Source organism: Somniosus microcephalus, chromosome 8 (genome assembly GCF_052327205.1).
Source record: "Somniosus microcephalus isolate GS21.2 chromosome 8, FLI_Smic_1.0, whole genome shotgun sequence".
Lineage (NCBI taxonomy): Eukaryota > Metazoa > Chordata > Chondrichthyes > Squaliformes > Somniosidae > Somniosus > Somniosus microcephalus.
Window position 1 is genome coordinate 260,841,777 of NC_140994.1, and position 19,468 is coordinate 260,861,244.

The 19,468-nt window shown below is 47.1% G+C and overlaps 1 protein-coding gene across 1 annotated transcript; it reads right to left on the reverse strand.

Moving 5' to 3' along the window:
• Nucleotides 1-526: 526 nt before the first annotated feature.
• LOC147114340 (dead end protein homolog 1-like) lies at nucleotides 527-16,609 on the reverse strand. Its single transcript, XM_085995988.1, has 5 exons — nucleotides 15,843-16,609; nucleotides 14,227-14,347; nucleotides 9,555-10,022; nucleotides 6,190-6,699; nucleotides 527-1,948 (listed from the first exon to the last, which is right to left on the reverse strand). The coding sequence occupies exons 2-5, from the start codon at nucleotides 14,345-14,347 to the stop codon at nucleotides 1,884-1,886; spliced, it is 1,164 nt and encodes a 387-aa protein (XP_085852114.1). The 5' UTR covers nucleotides 15,843-16,609; the 3' UTR covers nucleotides 527-1,883.
• Between the last annotated feature and the right edge of the window lie 2,859 nt (nucleotides 16,610-19,468).

Consider the following 19,468-nt stretch of genomic DNA (forward strand, 5'->3'; position numbering starts at 1 on the left):
CTCGGGACGTGAAAAAAAAAAACCACAGTCAACCTGAAAAGTTTTCCCACAACGTTGCAAATTAAATGAAAAAAAAAAAATCCACTTAGGCCAAACAAAAAAGTGACCAAAACCTCAGCAGACAAATAAACCTTTTTAAGCCAAGTCTTACTTTCACAAGACCAGCACAGGCAGTAGTCGGAATGGCGTCTCACTGGGACGAGATTCAATGCAGCTCTAATGTGCAACTCAACAGGTCTGGGTCAAATGATAAATGAGCCATCATCCTTCAGAACAGTTGTCCCCCTCCCCTGTAAAAGAGATGTGGGAGTGGTGGGTGCTGTGCGGTTGGGTTTGAAGAGAAATCAGACAGCAATAAATGGCTGAACAGCAAATGAATGCTGTGAACCACCCCAGAAACCTTGGCTCGTGCCCTCTTGATTGCGCAGAACTATAAACGTGAATAATTGTCAAGTACCAAATGGCGGTAGAACTGGTGAGGTAACCGGGGAGTAAACCTGTTGAAGCTTCGCGGCTATTTTAAAAAAAAAACCTTTAAAGCCTCAATGCGGTTATTCCAGGCCGCTGCGTTAAATACCAAGTAACTAACTAGAGATTACGCCACTCCCCATGTTAAAAAGTCCAGCGTATCACAGCCATTAATTGGAAAGATGGCAGGCGGTACACCATGTTAATTCCTGCACGCAAGCCATAAAAACATAACCGTCGATTCCTCCTCCGCACTGTACCGTAAAGAGCATCTCATGAAAATCTTTTGGAGATGGTCACAGCCCTAAAATTCTGGAACTCTGGATCATCCCAGAGACCTTTTTAATGGGTCACTGCTTCCCAATGACCCACTAAATTGAGCTCCTCAGCCAGACACGGAAAAATATCACATGCGTACCTCGGGAGCAAAACCTTAATCCATTCTCGCTTCGTTTAGGTTCTTGCACGCGAGGTCCCATCAGGCAACACACATCCAAACATCAAAAATAAAGTTTTTTTTTAAAAATATAACCGCTGGACCGCCATGCAATATTTATAATGTTACGCTTACAGCGAACACATAAAATGCAGCAACTCCCTGAAGACAAGTGAACAGAAATCCTTCTAAATTTTACATTCCCGGTAAAACAAGAACTAAATTCCAAAGCTAGAAATAAGCACAACAATATTACGATAGCAAAATACTGCGGATGCTGGAAATCCGAAATAACAGAAAACGCTGGAAAAACTCAGCAGGCCAGGCAGCATCCGTGGAGAGAGAAACAGAGTCAACGCTTCGGGTCGAAACCCTTCTACAGAACTTACAACAATATTACTACTCAATTTGGTCAGTTCAGTTCGAATTACTGGATAATAACTATAAACCCTTGCAAATTATAACTTAGGCACTTTTTATACGCTGGGAGGAAAAAGGCACTTGAGGTAGTTATAAATACTTCAGATCCTCCATTGTTAGCAGTTCAGTCAGATTTTGTAGATGACGGGCACTGTCAAACCGAGTTAGGAACAAGAATTCAGACATGCCGGGAGACTTCAATGAAAAGTTCTTCGACAAATTCTGCAACAACGTCTCTTTCTTGTGTCCGAAATCATTGCCTAAATTGTCGAAGACTTCTTATCGGCACATTGTAGGTGAACTTTTATTCACCTTTAATTTTATCTTACAAAACTGCAAACACATCATGGCATCGGCTGGTACAAAACCTGTAGCTCAACAAAGTTCGCTCAATTCCGGTTAAGCGTAAAAAAAAAGCATCTCGGAAGAGCTCGCAACGAATAGGTAAACTTACCAAACACAGACTTTAAATACTTTTAAACAAACAGTGATAAATAAACTTGTGAAAGATTTCAAAAAACAAAAAGTGCAGGTGTAGTTCACAGTAAAACTCAATCATTCAGAATTGGTTTTCCAGAGTTGAAGCAGCAGGGAGATTAAAGCCATCAAAACCCATGGAATGACCTATAATGGAAATAAAAACCATTAATAGCATGTACTGTAGAAGGATGCATTATTCTGTCTGTCTCTCTCCATACAAGGTTAAAAGAATGAGAGGTGATCTCACTGAAACGTATAATTTTTTTTTACAGGGCTCGACAAGGTAGATGCTGAGAGGTTGTTTCCCCTGGCAGGGGAGTCACAGTCTCAGGATAAGGGGTCGGCCATTTAGGACTGAGATTAGGAGACAGTTCTTCACTCGGAGGGTTGTGAATCTTTGGAATTCTCTACCCCAGAGGGCTCTGGAGGCTCAGTCGTTGAGTATATTCAAGACAGAGATCGATAGATTTTTGGGCACTAGGGGAATCAAGGGATACGGGGATCGGACGGGAAGGTGGAGTTGAGGTCGAAGATCAGCCACAATCTTACTGAATGGCGGAGCAGGCTCGAGGGGCCAAATGGCCTGCTCCAACATGCCCTCAAACTGCAGTCTCGCGCGGCCCAGGACCGGCTTCTCAAATGTGAAATTTTGAGCATGCGCGAAAGGGACCGCGCACCCAAATAAAAATGGGGGGGGGGGGGGGGGGGGGGGGGGGGAGGAAATATTGGCCTACTCCTGCTTCTTATGTTCTTAAAACCAGTGTCGACCCAAATTCACAAATGGGTCATACTGATTTTACAGGAAAGTGATTTGCTCCCTGGTTACAACAGCAGCATTATAAAAGGAGTCTCCAGGTTTCAACAGCAACTTGGTCTAAAAGCTTTTACACAAATGCAGGGACCTTTGGAAATCCAGCAGACTGGGAGAGTTATAAAAAGCAACAAAGAAAGTCAAAGGAGGTGCAAAAAGAGAATATTTTAAAAAAAACTTAAGGATATCAAGGCTAAGTGAAAATTTTTATGAATATATTGAGACAGAAAGTGGTACAGGGGAATGTGGGCCCATTAACAATAGATGTGGACAACACTATAATGGAAAATAAATAATGACTGGTTTGTTAAAATACAAGTATATTTTATCCATTTTCAGTTAGGAGGACAAATGCTAGCTGTACAAGGGGACCTAAAAATAAATCAAGGGGAGCAATTTATTGGATTTAATACAAGTATAAAACTGGTCATGGAGAAAATAATGGGACTTAAGATAAGACAAATTTCCAGGACCTGACGGGATTCCACCATTGGGTATTAAAGCAAAAAAGTGGGGAACTTTCAGGTGCATTTCCAAAGCTCTCTCGGGAATTGTACCTCTGGATTGGAAAATTGCAAATGTTACACCATTAGTTGTGCAGCCTGTCTTCATAATTTAACCCTCTAAGCTGAACTCCCTCAAAGGCCAAATATAGCCTTCCTGATATATCCCAAAAACTGAACGCAGTACTCCGGGAGGGGGAGGGACCTGGCATAAGGCGCTATGCAACTGAAGCACAACTTCCTCCCCTTTGTATTCCAGCCCCCTTCGAGAAGGTCAAGGGGGGGCTGAGGTGTGTAAACTGGTAGTAGGATTTAATGGAGTAGAAACAGAGGATTGATTTCCTCTGGTGGGTGAATCCAGCACAAAGGGGGCACCATTTTATAATTAGACCCAGGCCATTCAGGAGTGAAATCAGGAAGTCCCTTTTTTCCACACAATGAGTAGCGGAAATCTGGAATTCTCTCCCCCTCCCCCCCCCCGAAAAGACTGTGCATGCTGGGTCAAATGGAGTTTTCCAGACTCGGAATGCCAGTTTCCATTAGGTAAGGGTTATGGATCAAAGACAGGTTAAATGGAGTACAGGGACAGATCAGCCATGATCTAACTGAATGGCAGAGCAGGCTTGAGGGGCTGAATGGCCTCCACCTATCCCTATATGCTGTAACACTTCAGAAGATAAATGAGGTTACTCAGTCATGTTTGAATCATACCAATTATCTTAAATCGGTGTCCTCTTGATTACCGACCCACCCACCAGTGGAAACAGTTTCTCCAATAAAACCTTCATGATGTTTGAACACCTCTATCAAGTCTCTCCTTAACCTTTTCTGCTCAAAGGAGAACAATCTCAGCTTCTCCAGTCTCCCCACATAACTGAAGTCCCTCATTGACTCAGAGGTTTAAAGACTTCTTCACTGTCTATTCCATTTTCTCCCCCTCCCCCTAGACCATTAAGGCGGTGGACCAAAAGTATAATTTTTTTTTGCCAGTCAGAAAATTCTCATTAGATCAATGGTGCACAATTCAAATCCTTGGCTTTCCAGGTCAAGAACCCTGCATGAAGGTGTAACTTGCACATCCAATTTATTATCAGTACGGTGGACAGCAATCAAAAACGTCAAACTGCTTCAGATATGCTTCCCCAGTCAGAACAGGTGGAGGCCATTCAGCCCCTCGAGCCTGTTCCGCCATCAGTTCGTGGTTGATCTGTATCTTAACTCCATTTACCCGCCTTGGATCTGTAACCCTCAATACCCTTTCCTAACAAATCTATCACAGTTTTTAAATTTTCAATTGATCCCCACCCTCAATATCTTTTTGGGGGAGAGTTTTCCAGATTTCCACTACCCTTTCTGTGAAGAAGTGCTTCCTGACATCACCCCCTCAATGGCCTAGTTCTAATTTTAAGGTTATGCCCCCTTGTTCTAGACGCCCAACAGAGGAAATAGGATAGAAACTATCAGCTAATTTAAATCACCCCATAATCTTCTATACTCGAGGGAATACAAGACTAGTCTACGCAACCTGTCCGCACAATTTAACCCTACTAATCCTCAAGAGGCTGGGTATTCTGCGGCGAGTGTCCTGACTCCCCAAAGCCTTTCCACTATCTACAAGGCACAAGTAAGGAGTGTGATGGAATACTCTCCACTTCCCTGGATGAGTGCAACTCCAGCAACACTCAAGAAGCTCGACACCATCCAGGACAAAGCAGCCCGCTTGATTGGCACCCCATCCACCACCTTCAACATTCACTCCCTCCACCACCGGCGCACCGTGGCTGCAGTGTGTGCACCATTTACAAGATGCACTGCAACTCGCCAAGGCTTCTTCGGCAGCACCTCCCAAACCCGCGACCTCTTCCACCTAGAAGGACAAGGGCAGCAGGCGCATGGGAACACCGCCACCTCCAAGTTCCCCTCTAAGTCACACACCATCCTGACGTAGAAATAGATCGCCGATCCTTCATCGTCGCTGGGTCGAAATCCTGGAACTCCCTCCCTAACAGCACTGTGGGAGCACCTTCACCACACGGACTGCAGTGGTTCAAGGCGGCGGCTCACCACCACCTTCTCAAGGGCAATTAGGGATGAACAATAAATGCTGGCCTTGCCAGCGACGTCCACATCTCATAAACAAATAAAAAAAACCCCGGTACCATTCTGGTGAATCTGCGCTGCTCCCCCTCCTAGGCCAATCTATCCTTCCTAAGGTGCGGGGCCCGGAACCGAACACAGTGACTCCAGATAGGGTCTAACCAGAGCATTATATAACCAACATAACTTCAACCCCTTTGTATCCCAGCCCCCCTTGAGGTAAAGCCCAACATTCCATTAACCTTTTAAAATATTTTCTGTACCTGTCCACCAGCTTTTAGTGATTTCTATACTTGGACCCCTAAATCCTTATCTGAAGATGTTCTTGCCATGGAGGGAGTTCAGCGAAGATTCACCAGGCTGATACCTGGGATGGCAGGAATGACGTATGAGGAGAGATTGGGTCGATTAGGATTATACTCGCTGGAGTTTAGAAGAATGAGAGGGGATTTCATTGAAACTTATAAAATTCTAACAGGACTGGACAGACTTGATGCAGGAAGGATGTTCCCGATGGCGGGGGAGTCTAGAACCAGGGGTCACAGTCTAAGGATAAGGGGTAAGCCATTTAGGACAGGGATGAGGAGGAATTTCTTCACCCAGAGAGTGGTGAACCTGTGGAATTCTCTACCACAGAAGGCAGTAAAGGCCAATTCATTAAATATATTCAAGAAGGAGTTAGATATATTTCTTAAGGCTAAAGGGATCAAGGGATATGGGGAGAAAGCAGGGACAGGGTACTGAATTTGGATGATCAGCCATGATCTCATTGAATGGCGGAGCAGGCTCGAGGGGCCGAATGGCCTACTCCTGCTCCTATCTTCTATGTTTCTAAATCTCTCAGTTCTTCCAGTGCCTAGCTTCTCGCCATTTAGAAAATAGTAACTGATCTATATTTCTTGGGTCCAAAGTGGATGACCTCTTTTGTACAGGTTAGTAACTCGTAACACTAAAGAAAGTACAAGCTTATTCACCCAAGTACATCAGAACCTGGTGTGCGGCTTCTTGCTTCGATATGTCCTTCCCTGAAGCCAGATCATCTGGAGTCAGGGTCACTGTCCCGCTGAAATGGGCCGCAAGTCCTGGCAAAAACACTTTGAACAGAAAGCGATGCTTGTCGGATCGCAGCGGCTGAACGCTGTAAATCGGAGTCCCCAGCCGCTTCTTCGAACAATACGCGTCCAGGAGTCGGACGACATCGCACCCCGCGTTCCCCAAGCACGGGCGCTGCCGGGTCGGCCGGTCTCCCTGCCCCACCGGCACGGCGCTTTGGCTGCAGTCGGGGGAGAGGTCGAGGTCAAGGTCGGGCGCGGGGCACTTGGCCGTGCCGATCGGTGGCAGGGAAACACCACGGGTCAGCACTGGCCACGGTTCCACAGGCAGGCTGGGCTGGGCCTCGGAGAGAAGCCGCTGGTGACTCCTCTGCTTTCCGTCTGGTTTCATCCAGTCGACTTCAATGGCTTGGCCCCAGAGTTCGATACAGCCTGGAAAGGAACCAAAACTAAAATAAATATGGTCAACCGTAACCACAATTTAAATTCTTTAATAACATAAGAATTAGGAGCAGGAGTCAGCCACACAACCCATTCAATAAAATCATGGCTGATCTTCCAACTCAACTCCATATCCCTTGATTCCCCAGAGTCCAAAAATCTATCGCTCTCGGCCTTGAATTTACTCAACGACTCAGCATCCGCAGCCCAAAGGTCACAAACCTCCGAGTGAAGAAATTCCTCATCGAGTCTTAAATGGCCGACCCCTTATCTTGAGACTGTGGGGGCTTTGGGGCACTAACTTCGCCGGGGCACTACTTTTAGCACCCCGAAAAAATTAGCACCCCCGCGGCCAAAATTCATCGGTAGCGCCCCAAGAGGGAAGCGGGGCGATTCCCTCCCTCTTGGGGCTCTGAGGGAATATCGCAGCACTACGTGCCACAGCGCGCGGTACTGCAGGCCTTCCTCCCCTTCTTAAAAAAGAGCCGGGTTCACGGAGCACAGCTGGCACGCCGCAGGTGGGGGTGGGGCTGGGGGGCTGCTCAGGAGGCTGGGGATGGCAACGGGGCAGATGCTGGCAGGCGGCCAGCAACAAAAATGGCTGCCCGGCACCTCGCCTTTAATTAGCGCCAACCCGGCCGCAGGTGGGCCCCCCTTACCCCATCAGACATAGCGTTCGGTGGTAAGTGAGGGGGCGCTACCGAAGATCGTGACTGGGGCGAGTGAGGTGCTGCGCATGGCGATGACGTCATAGTCGGCGGTGCAGCGCGCTAACGGTTACCTTTGCCCCCTAGTTCTAGACTCTTCAGCCAAGGAAATTGATGGCTATTGAATTTATGGTTATGGAATTAACCAACCATTGAATTAACCAGCAACCAACTTTTTATGGCTATTGAATTAACCACAGCACACGGCAACCAACTTCATCCCTCAAAATAACCAGGTCAAGCAGATTCACCCCCCCTGAGCAAATCTGACAGCAGTACAGGGTTCAAACATGTCATTTATCAATTCAATGATACCTCCATAACTCTAGGAAATGGTGACATAAGAAAACTGATGTAAGAAGGCACCGAACACAGAGTCTCTTTGCCGGGAGCAAGCGGAAGCCAAGCGCAGGCAGCGCAAGGAGCGCACGTCAACCCAAGCATCCCACCCACCCGCCCCTTCAACCACCGTCTGCCCCACCTGTGACAGAGACTGTAGGTCCCGCATTGGACTCAGTCACCGGAGGACTCATTTTTAATGTGGAAGCAAGTCATCCTCGGTTCCGAGGGACTGCATAAGTAGTAAGAACTAGGCACTTGATCCGAGTATTAAACAAGGCTTTAATCAACCGTTTTTCAACATGGAGATCTAGTTGTGTCCTTCACTAGTTCCTGTTAAAAAATGTCCTGAGCAAGCTGGGCCCGTGCCCGAGTATTTATACTCTCCCTGGACAGCGCCACCAGCAGGCCGCCCAGTATTATTTCATAAGTCATTTCCACATCAATGACAAGATTCATGTCAAATGGGTTCTGCACTTTGGTACAAATTGGAGGCAACATAAGCTCTCACCTCCCCATCGGCAGAGTCAAAGAGTCTAACAAGAGTTAAAAGATTCGATATACTTTTACACTTATTAAGCAGCGTCAGCCGTGGCTCAGTGGGTAGCACGCTCTCGCCTCGGAGTCAAAAGGTTGTGGGTTCAAGTCCCACTCCAGCAACTTGAGCACAAAAATCGAGGCTGACACTCCCAGTGCAGTGCTGAGGGAGTGCTGCACTGTCGGATGTGCCGTCTTTCGGATGAGATGTTAAACCGAGGCCCCGACTGCTCTTTCAGATGGACGTAAAAGATCCCATGGATCTATTTCGAAGAAGAGCAGGGGAGTTATCCCCGGTGTCCTGGGGCCAATATTTATCCCTCAAATTGACATCACTAAAACAGACTATCTGGTCATTATCACATTGCTATTCCCGGTTGAGCAACGCCTCAATTTTAAAATCCCTCATGGCCTCGCCCCTCCCCATCTCTAATCTCCTCCAGCCCTGCAACCCTCGGGTATCTGCGCTCTTCCAATTATGGCCTCTTGGGCAGCCCCGATTTTAATCGCTCCACCATTGGTGGCCATGCCTTCAGCTGTCAAGGCCCTAAGCTCTGGAATTTCCTCCCGTACATCTCCGCCTCTCTACCAATGTTCCCTATACGCTGCGCCTTGTTCTGCGCAGCCAGTTTCTTTTTGTGCGCGATCCCTTTAAACATCCGCACATGCGCGGTATTTACAATGGCGAAGCCGGCGAGCAGCCCGCGTGGGACCTTTCTCACTACTGGCAGTGTAGCTTAGAGGGAACAATGCTCTCGAACCATTCCTTCCTCCTTTAAGACTCTCCTTAAAACCTACCTCTTTGACCAAGCTTTGTCACCTGTCCGAATAGCTCATGTGGCTCGGTGTCAAATTATGTCTGATTTACGCTCCTGTGAAGCGCCTTGGGACGTTTTACTACCTTAAAGGCGCTATATACAGGAAACTTTGTGCTATCCGGCACCCACGGGACCGAGCTGCTGCCGTTGCCTCAAAACTTCCATACTCTCCAGAGTTAATGTTGAGAGATACGGAGATTCTTATCTCCGTATTTGACAACAAACACCGTTGCTTAGCAACAGCGTCTAAACACTCGGGTGTGGCCCTAAAGCTCTGTAGCTGAAGCTGTTGCTATAGCTACAGACCTTGCACAGCTTGACTGTTCAAACAAAGCAAAAAAAAAAAACAAAAAGAATAAAAAACGGCTGCTGATTTTTGCCAGTGGCTCCAGATTGCCGGATAGCACAAAGTTTCCTGTAAATGCACGATGTTGTTGAACTATACCTTCTACCAGCCTCTTCTTCGCCATTGCTGCCGCTCGATGATTCTCATACTTGACAACAGCAAACATCGTCATCTTCTTCTTCCGGTCCGTGCTCAGGTGGAGCGACAAATCAGTCACTCCCTCGGTCAGTTCCTTCAGCACCTCCTGTACCTCCAGTCTCTGCCGACCCCACGGGATGCCTCCGACACACAGTTCATTTTTTTCAGTGCTCCTGCACACAACGATGGGGTACCCGTCTCTTATTTGGTAGCCGCTGAACATTGTGATGGCGCACTGGGCGTACCAGCGGTTGGCGTACTTGGCATACGCGAACCCCCGGTTCTCGCCGCTGAACGTCATCATGAGACGGAACTCGTAGAGTTTACCAGCTGACTGAAACAATGGAATTAGCTTGTCCTCGTAGAGGTCCTGGGGTATCTTGCCGATGAACACCTCAGACCCAGTAAGAGGTGGAGGGCCAGTCCAACCTGCAGAATAAATGGGGACAACCACAGTCTAACTTGTCCAAAGAACCATTTGGTAAATAAATGTACTATAAAGAAAGACTTGTATTTCTATAGCACCTTTTGCCACTTCAGGACATCCTAAAGCGTTTTATAACCAATTAAGTACTTTCTGAAGTGTAGTCACTTGTAATATAGGAAGCGCGGCAGCAAAAATTGCACACAGCAAAATCCCACAAACAGCAATGTGATAATAACCAGATAATCTGTTTTAGTGATGTTGATTAAGGGATAAATATTGGCCAGGACACCGGGGAGAACTCCCCCTGCTCTTCTTCGAAATAGGGCCATGGGATCTTCTACGTCCACCCGAGAGAGCAGACGGGGCCTCGGTTTAACGTCTCATCTGAAAGACGGCACCTCTGACAGTGCAGCACTCCCTCAGCACTGCACTGGAGTGTCAGCCTAGATTTATGTGCTCAAGTCTCTGGAGTGGGACTTGAACCCACAACCTTCTGACTCAGGAAAGTGTGCTACCCACTGAGCCACAGCGGACACATTGGTTACTACATATTACATCTGATGCAACATACATGGGTGTTTGTGCACAAATCTCTGAAGGTGGCAGGATAGGTTAACAAAGCATATGGGATCCTGGGCTTTATAAAATAGAGGCGTGGAGTACAAAAGCCAGGAAGTTAGGCTAAACCTTGATAAAAACCATTAGTTCAGCGCCAGCTGGAGGATTGTGTCCAATTCTGGACACCACACTTTAGGAAGGACCTGAAGGCTTTGGAGAGGGTGCAGAAGAGATTTACTAGAATGGTTCCAGGGATGAGGGATTACAGTTACGTTGAGAGACTGGAGAAGCTGGGGTTGTTCTCCTTCGAGCAGAGAAAGCTAAGAGGAGATTTGATAGAGGTGTTTAAAACCATGAAGGGTTTAGACAGAGTAAATAAAGAGAAACTGTTTCCAATGGCTGGAGGGTCGATAACCAGAGGGCACAGATTGAAGGTGTTGGCAAAATAACCAGAGGCGACAGGAGGAAAAACTTTTTTACGCAGCGAGTGGTTGGGATTTGGAACGCGCTACCTGATAGGGCGGTGGATACAGATTCAATAGTAGCCTTCAAAAAGGGAATTGGATAAATACTTGAAGGAGAAAAAATTGCAGGGATACGGGGAAAGAGCGGGGGAGTGGGACTGACTGGATTGCTCTTCGAAAGAGCCGGCGCAGACTCGATGGGCCGAATGGCTGCCTTCTGTGCCGTAAATTTCTATGATTCTAAAAAGGGGAGGAGGCTGTAAATTAAATGAGTTGCTAGATGGAAAAAGACTAAGGTCTGTCTAGTTCGCCTTCTACCAACCTGGTAGTCGCATGATACAACGATAATGGGAGTTGTTGACCAACCACGGCAATTAATCTCTATCAAATGAGTCTACAACAGACCCAGACATGAGGTGAGGAAAACCCCCAGTGGTGGAGAGCTTTGGGAAGCACAGGCCCAAAGTCACCTGTTCCTCCCAAGCACGCTACACCCACCACATACATCAAGGGGTATGGGGAGAGAGCGGGAATATGGTATTGAGATAGAGGATCAGCCATGGTCGTATTGAATGGCGGAGTAGGCTCGAAGGGCCGAATCCTGCTCCTATTTTTCTATACCAAACGGGACATGATTCTCTGAAGGGGAGGCTCAGTAAAAAAAAAAGCTTGGGAACCTCTGCAGTCCTGAAGTTGCTGAACTGGTCGTTTCTGGAGGCATAAATCAGCAGAGATACAGTTCCCACAAATAAAGACATCCTGTTAGCATGACACCAAAGGCATTATTATCATGAAGGCTTTGCAAGCTGTGGCCTGATCTTTATTACTGCTCGCAAACCTGCCTTAAGTACGTTGGCTCTCATGTCACTAAATCCATTATGGCAAGGACAGCAATCAAGTTTGTTTTCCAATACTTCATCTGGTTATTTGCGTCCCAGTTATTGGTCTGTTTTCTCATTACAAAGACCCTGCAATGAATACAGAAAGTACAGAGATCGAAAAAAGGGAATAAGAGGGGCAAAGAGAGGGTACATAAGGAATAACAACAGAAAATGCTGGAAATACTCAGCAGGCCAGGCAGCATCCGTGGAGAGAGAGACAGAGTTAACGTTTCAGGTCTGGGACCCTTCATCAGAACTGGAAAAAGCTGGAAATGTAACAATTATTAAGCAGGTGCAGAGACCGGGGGGGGGGGGGGGGGGGGGGGGGGGGGGGGGTTTAAGGAGGGGAGGAAGGAATAGGAATATTCATAAGGAATAGGCCACTTGGCCCCTCGAGCCTGCTCCGCCATTCAATAAGATCATGGCTGATCTTGGGCTCAAAGCCACTTCCCTGCCTGCTCCCCATAACCCTTCACTCCCTTATCTTGCAAAAATCTGTCCATCTCCACCTTAAATGTATTTAATGACCCAGCCTCCACGGCTCTCTAGGGCAGAGAATTCCACAGATTTACGAGGAGATCTTCTTATGGCCGAGGTACTAAATGAGTACTTTGTATCTGTCTTCACTAGAAGAGGATGCTACCAATGTAGCAGTAAAGGAGGAAGCAGTAGTGATATTGGACAGGATAAAAATAGATAAAGAGCAAGCACTTAAAAGGTTAGCAGTCCTGAAAGTCAACATGGATTTACAAAAGGTAAATCATGCTTGACTAATCTACTGGAATTTTTTGAGGATGTAACTGGTAAAATAGATAAGGGAGAACCAGTGGATGTGGTGTATTTGGACTTTCAGAAGGCTTTCGATAAAGTCCCGCATAAGAGATTAGCGTGTAAAGTTAAGGCACATGGGATTGGGGGCAAGGTACTGACTTGGATAGAGAACTGGTTGGCAGACAGGAAGCAAAAAGAGTTGGAATAAACGGGTCTATTTCCAAGTGGCAGGCAGTGACTAGTGGGGTACTGCAGGGATCGGTCCTAGGACCCCAGCTAGTCACAATATATAGTAATGATCTAGACGAGGGAACTAGATGTAATATCTCCAAGTTTGCAGACGACACAAAGCTAGGTGGGCGTGTGTGCTGTGAGGAGGATGCCGAGAAACTCCAGTATGATTTGGACAGGTTGGGTGATTGGGCAGATGCCGTATAATATGGATAAATGCGAGGTTATCCACTTTGGTGGCAAAAACAGGAAGGCAGATTATCTGAATGGCAATAGATTGGGAAAAGGGGAAGTGCAACGAGACCTGGGTGTCCTTGTGCACCAGTCGCTGAAGGTAAGCATGCAGGTGCAGCAGGCGGTTAAGGCGGCAAATGGTATGTTGGCCTTCGTAGCAAGAGGTTTCGAGTACAGGAACAAGGATGTCTTGCTGCAGTTGTACAGGGCCTTGGTGAGACCACACCTTGAGTATTGTGTGCAGTTCTGGTCGCCTTATCAGAGGAAGGATGTTCTTGCCATGGAGGGAGTGCAGCGAAGATTCACCAGACTGATACCTGGGATGGCAGGAATGACGTATGAGGAGAGATTGGGTCGATTGGGCTTATACTTGCTGGAGTTTAGAAGAATGAGAGGGGATCTCATTGAAACTTATAAAATTCTAACAGGACTAGACAGACTAGATGCAGGAAGGATGTTCCCGATGGCGGGGGGAGTCCAGAACCAGGGGTCACAATCTAAGGATAAGGGGTAAGTCATTTAGGACAGAGATGAGGAGGAATTTCTTCACCCAGAGAGTGGTGAACCTGTGGAATTCTCTGCCACAGAAGGCAGTTGAGACCAATTCATTAAATATATTCAAGAAGGAGTTAGATCTATTTCTTAAGGCTAAAGGGATCAAGGGATATGGGGAGAAAGCAGGGACAGGGTACTGAATTTGGATGATCAGCCATGATCTCATTAAATGGCGGAGCGGGCTAAAGGGGCCGAATGGCCTACTCCTGCTCCTATCTTCTATGTTTCTATGAATGAAGAGACATGGAACCAAGGCGGGTAGATAGATGGAGTTAAGATACAGATCAGCAATGATCTAATTGAATGGCAGAACAGGCTCAAGGATGCTGAATGGCCTCCTCCTGTTCCAAAGCAATGGCTGCTCTGCACGGTACCTTCAAACTCAAAAAAGGAATTGAACAGATGCTACGGCAGTCGTCTTCACCACACTGGGATTGAGATTGCAAAAAGGATAAAAAGCTACACTGGCAGCAGGCAGTGCAGGAGTTAAGAGAATACGCCTCGTGACTAACCTGGAGGAGGTCCACCAAACTTCCTTTGGCCATTGACTTGGACCAGACTGATGCCAGTCGCTTCGACCCATGCGTCGAACGCCAGCTTATGCACGTTGCTCAACAAGATGCTTGCCATCATCTGTGCAAGATAGTAATGCAGCACATTTAGAATTTTACAACGGAAATTCCACTACACACCATTCTTAAGGGGAGGGGGAAAAGTCCATTGTTTACGGATCCGAAGACCGTACGCTCCACGAAACGCAGAGGTGTAGCCTTTCTGTACAAGTCAAACACAAGTATTGCTTTCAGTTCAGACAACACGATGTCAATGAGTTTTGGGGTTGGTAAAATAGCCTTTTCAAATACACGCTATACAAAAAGTAGATTGCACACTCTATAAAATGTAGAGGTGTAGCGTTTCTATAACAGTATAGAAACTTCAAATATTGCTTTGAGTTCAGACGACACTTTGAATGCTCTGAGTTTTGGGGTGGGTACAATAGTCTTTCAAAAGAGTTTACCACCAGACTAGGGCATAATGGACAGAAAGGCCTCCAACTGTGCTGTAATTTATACAATTCTATATATATGCTAAACAGTTTCACCTCCACATTGCTGGGCCAGGACAGAGAATTCAAATCAGCCAGGGTTCTCGCTCCTGAATGGTATGGTGTCCCACAGTGAGGGGGCAGACACTGGGATTGGGCTGTGATGTGTGTCAGCCGTGGTTCAGTGGGCAGCACTCTCGCCTCGGAGTCAGAAGGTTGTGGGTTCAAATGCCACTCCAGAGATTCGAGCACAAAAATCTAGGCTGACACTCCCAGTGCAGTACTGAGGGAGTGCTGCACTGTCGGAGGTGCCGTCTCTCGGATGGCACGTTAAACCGAGGCCCCGTCTGCTCTCTCAGCTGGATGTAAATGATCCCATGGCTCCATTTTGAAGAGGAGCAGGGGCATAGTTATCGCCGGCGTCCTTGGCCAATATTTATCCCTCAAATCAACATTACTAAAAACAGATGATCTGGTCATTATCACATTGCTGTTTGTGGGAGCTTGCTGTGCACAAATTGGCTGCCACGTTTCCTACATTACAACAGTGACTACACTTCAAAAAGTACTTCATTGGCTGTAAAGCGCTTTGGGAAGTCCAGTGGTCGTGAAAGGCGCTATAGAAATGCAAGTCTTTCTTTTTTTCCCTCACACGCCAACAGTGGAACGGTCACTTGGGTAAAGTACCCGAGGGGCAGCTCGTGCCTGCGGGCCTGCAACCCCAACAAAACCAAACAGGGAGGGAGAGGGTCACTGCCTGGACAAAACAAAAAAGGAAAACTGGGCATCAACAAGTTTACTTTGTGTTGGAAGAGACTCCCAAACTGAAGTCCTTCCAAGTCCAAAAGAAAGTCCCTTTACACCAATGAAAATAGGATAGTGGGTAACAGCATTGATTGAAGCCCACTTGCTCCACAAGTTACAGTAAATGATTCCCATTTAAAACGCACAGCAACAGATGTAGACCGCACACTATTTAAACTGTGGACCACACACACACTTTAGAAACGGTGGGCCGTGCACTATATCTAAACGTAGAAACAAATGTTACGAGTGACAAGAATTAAAAGCCCTTCTACCTACCCTTTAGCCCCGGTTCTGGGTGACCGAAACTAGGTGCGTCATTCACCCTGTCCCGGGTCTCTGGCTCCGCGTGAGGGTCTCTGCGCCACCCGGGGGTCACTGGCTCCACCCGGGGGTCACTGGCTCCACCTGGGGGTCACTGGCTCCTCCCGAGGGTCTTTGCTCCACCGTAGGGTCTCTAGCGCCTCACCCTGTCCTGGGGTCTCTAATTCCGCCTGGAGGTCTCCACCCCTCTGACGCCTGTTTTATATCCCCCAGTCTCACGCTGCCCCGGACAGTCACACCATTGGTCAACGCTGAAGACGCTTTTCCAACCTGTGCTGGGAGTGGAGAGGGGTGTGGTCCTCTCTCGGGGTGTGGTCCTCTCTCGGGGTGGGACCCTCGCTGGGTGGGTCTCGGTTTGTCAGATGATCCAACACAAAAACAAGGAATATAAAGAGCAGGAACTCCACATTCTATCAGTTACTGTGAGGTAAACAAAGAGGAAGTTCCGCCCCAATAATACTAAGAGTTCTATTACCTTTAAATAACTTTTTTAAAGAGAAAGTCCTTCAGTTAACTTTATATAAATATCTCGCACCCGGGATAATTTCCCATCAGTTTTATTTAGGTGGAGGGTTAGGGTTAGCCACGCTGAATAGTTTGAGAAGTCAGCTGTAAATTTATCTCACAGGCCAAACGTTCCTGGTATTGTAAATATGAACGAAAGTTGCTCTGTAACATGTGTTTTACAGTGTGTGTGTTATGCTGGAGGGACCATGGTGGCTTGTAGAGATCTATGGTGTCAGTGAAGAGTTGCCGACAAGGCAGAAAATGGATGAGTTTCTTCCGATCAAAGTCGAACATAAGAAATAGGAGCAGGAGTCGGCCATTCGGCCCTTCGAGCCTGCTCCGCCATTCAATGAGATCATGGCTGATCTTCTGCCTCAACTCCATTCACCGGGCCTATCGCCATATCCCTTGATGCCCTTACTAGTCAGAAATCTATCGACTTCTGCTTTGAATATACCCAATGACTGAGCCTCCACAGCCCTCTGGGGTAGAGAATTCCAAAGATTCACCACCCTCTGTGTGAAGAAATTTCTTCTCATCTCAGTCCTGAATGGCCGACCCTTTATCCTGAGGCTGTGGCCCCTGGTTCTAGACTCCCCAGCCAAGGGAATCATTCTCCCAGCATCCACCCGATCAAGCCCTGTAATAATTTTGTATGCTTCAATGATACTGCCCCCACAGTGATTATATGTTGTGCCATTTAATCAAATTATAAGATGCTACAGTGCAGAAACCAACCAGTTGGCACACTAAGTCTGTGTCAGCATTAAATAGGAACATTGGAACTGCTAGGTTGAAAAAGACCCAACAACAACTAGTATTTATATAGCGTCTTTAATGTAGGAAAACGTCCCAAGTCACTTCACAGGAGCGATTATCAAACAAAATTTGACACCGAGACACAAAGATATATTAGGACGGAGTCAAAGAGGTGGGTTTTAAGGAGCGTCTTAAAGGAGGAGAGAGAGGCAGAGGTGTTTAGGGAGGGAATTCCAGAGTTTAGAGCCCAGGCAGCTGAAGACACGGTGAGCTAGATGGTGGGTCCATCTAGGTCACCTTCGACCATCCTGGTACTCGTTTTTCTCCATGAGCCACCTAGTCTAATCCCACTCACCCGCTCGCTCCCCGCACCTCTTAATATTCCTCTTTTTCAAGCAACTATCCCAATTCCATTTTTAAAGTATTTATGGACTATGGCAGTTTGTGGCAGAGAATTCCAAATTCTAACCACCCTCTGTGTAAAGACTTTTTTTTCCTCATTTCCCCTTTAGACCTTATTATGACCTGTGCGCTTACATTTCCCTCTTGCCAATCAGTGGAAACAATCTCTCACTATTCAACTTATCTTAACCCTTCATAATTTTGCAGGTCAATCAGGTCACCCCATAACCTTCCCAGCTCTAACAAAAAAAAAATCCCTAGCTTCGAGTAACTCTTCACAACTGTAGCCCCTCAGAGAGTGATACAGCACAGAAGGGAGGCCATTTGGCCCATCGTGCCTGTGCCAGCTCGCCAATTAGTCCCACACCCCTGTTCATTCCCCATAGCTCTGCAGATTTTTCCTTTTTGAGTATTTCTCCAATTCCTTTTTGAAAGTTAATATTGAATCTGCTTCCACCGCCCTTTCAGGCAGCGCATTCCAGATCACAACTCACTGCGTAAACAAATTTCTCATCTCCTCGCTGGTTTTTTTCCCCCCAATTATCTTAATTCTGTGTCCTCTGGTTACTGACCCTCCTGCCAGTGGAAACAATATAAGAAAAGACTTGCATTTCTACAGCGCCGTTCACGTCCACCGGACATCCCAAAGCGCTTTACAGCCAGTGGAGTACTTTTGAAATGTAGTCACTGTTGTAATGTAGAGAACGGGGCAGCCAATTTGCGCACAGCAAGCTCCCACAAACGGCAACGTGATAATGACCAGATTATCTATTTTAGTGGTGTTGATTGAAGGATAAATATTGACCAGGACGCCGGGGATAACTCTCCTGCTCTTCTTCAAAATAGTGCCATGGGATCTTTATCGTCCACCTGAGGGGGCAGACAGGGCCTCAGAAAGACGGCACCTCCGACATTGCAGCACTCCCTCAGTGCTGCACTGGAGTGTCAGCCTAGATTTTGTACACAAGTCCCTGGAGTGGGATTTGCACCCACAGCCGTCTGACTCAGAGGCGAGAGTTGATACCCACCGAGCCACAGCTGATGGAGAGTTTCTCCCTATCTACCCTATCAAAACCCCTCATAATTCTGAACACCTCCAGTAAATCTCCCCATAAACTTCTCAGCTCTAAGGAGAAGAATTGAACACAATACTCTAGCTGAGCTCTAAGCAGTGATAGAAACATAGGAGAGCAGGAGTAGGCCATTCGGCCCCTCGATCCTGCTCCGCCATTCAATGCGATCATGGCTGATCATCCAAATTCAGTACCCTGTCCCTGCTTTCTCCCCATATCCCTTGATCCCTTTAGCCTTAAGAAATATATCTAACTCCTTCTTGAATATATTTAATGAATTGGCCTCAACTGCCTTCTGTGGTAGAGAATTCCACAGGTTCACCACTCTCTGGGTGAAGAAATTCCTCATCTCAGTCCTAAATGGCTTACCCCTTATCCTTAGACTGTGACCCCTGGTTCTGGACTCCCCCGCCATCGGGAACAGCCTTCCTGCATCTAGTCTGTCTAGTCCCGTTAGAATTTTATAAGTTTCAATGAGATCCCCTCTCATTCTTCTAAACTCCAGCGAGTATAAGCCCAATCGACCCAATCTCTCCTCATAAGTCATTCCTGCCATCCCAGGTATCAGTCTGGTGAATCTTCGCTGAACTCCCTCCATGGCATGAACATCCTTCCTCAGGTAAGGTGACCAAAACTGCACACAATAGTCAAGGTGTGGTCTCACCAAGGCCCTGTACAACTGCAGCAAGACATCCTTGTTCCTGTACTCAAACCCTCTCGCTACGAAGGCCAACATACCATTTGCCTTCTTAACCGCCTGCTGCACCTGCATGCTTACCTTCAGCGACTGGTGCACAAGGACACCCAGGTCGCGTTGCACTTCCCCTTCTCCCAATCTAT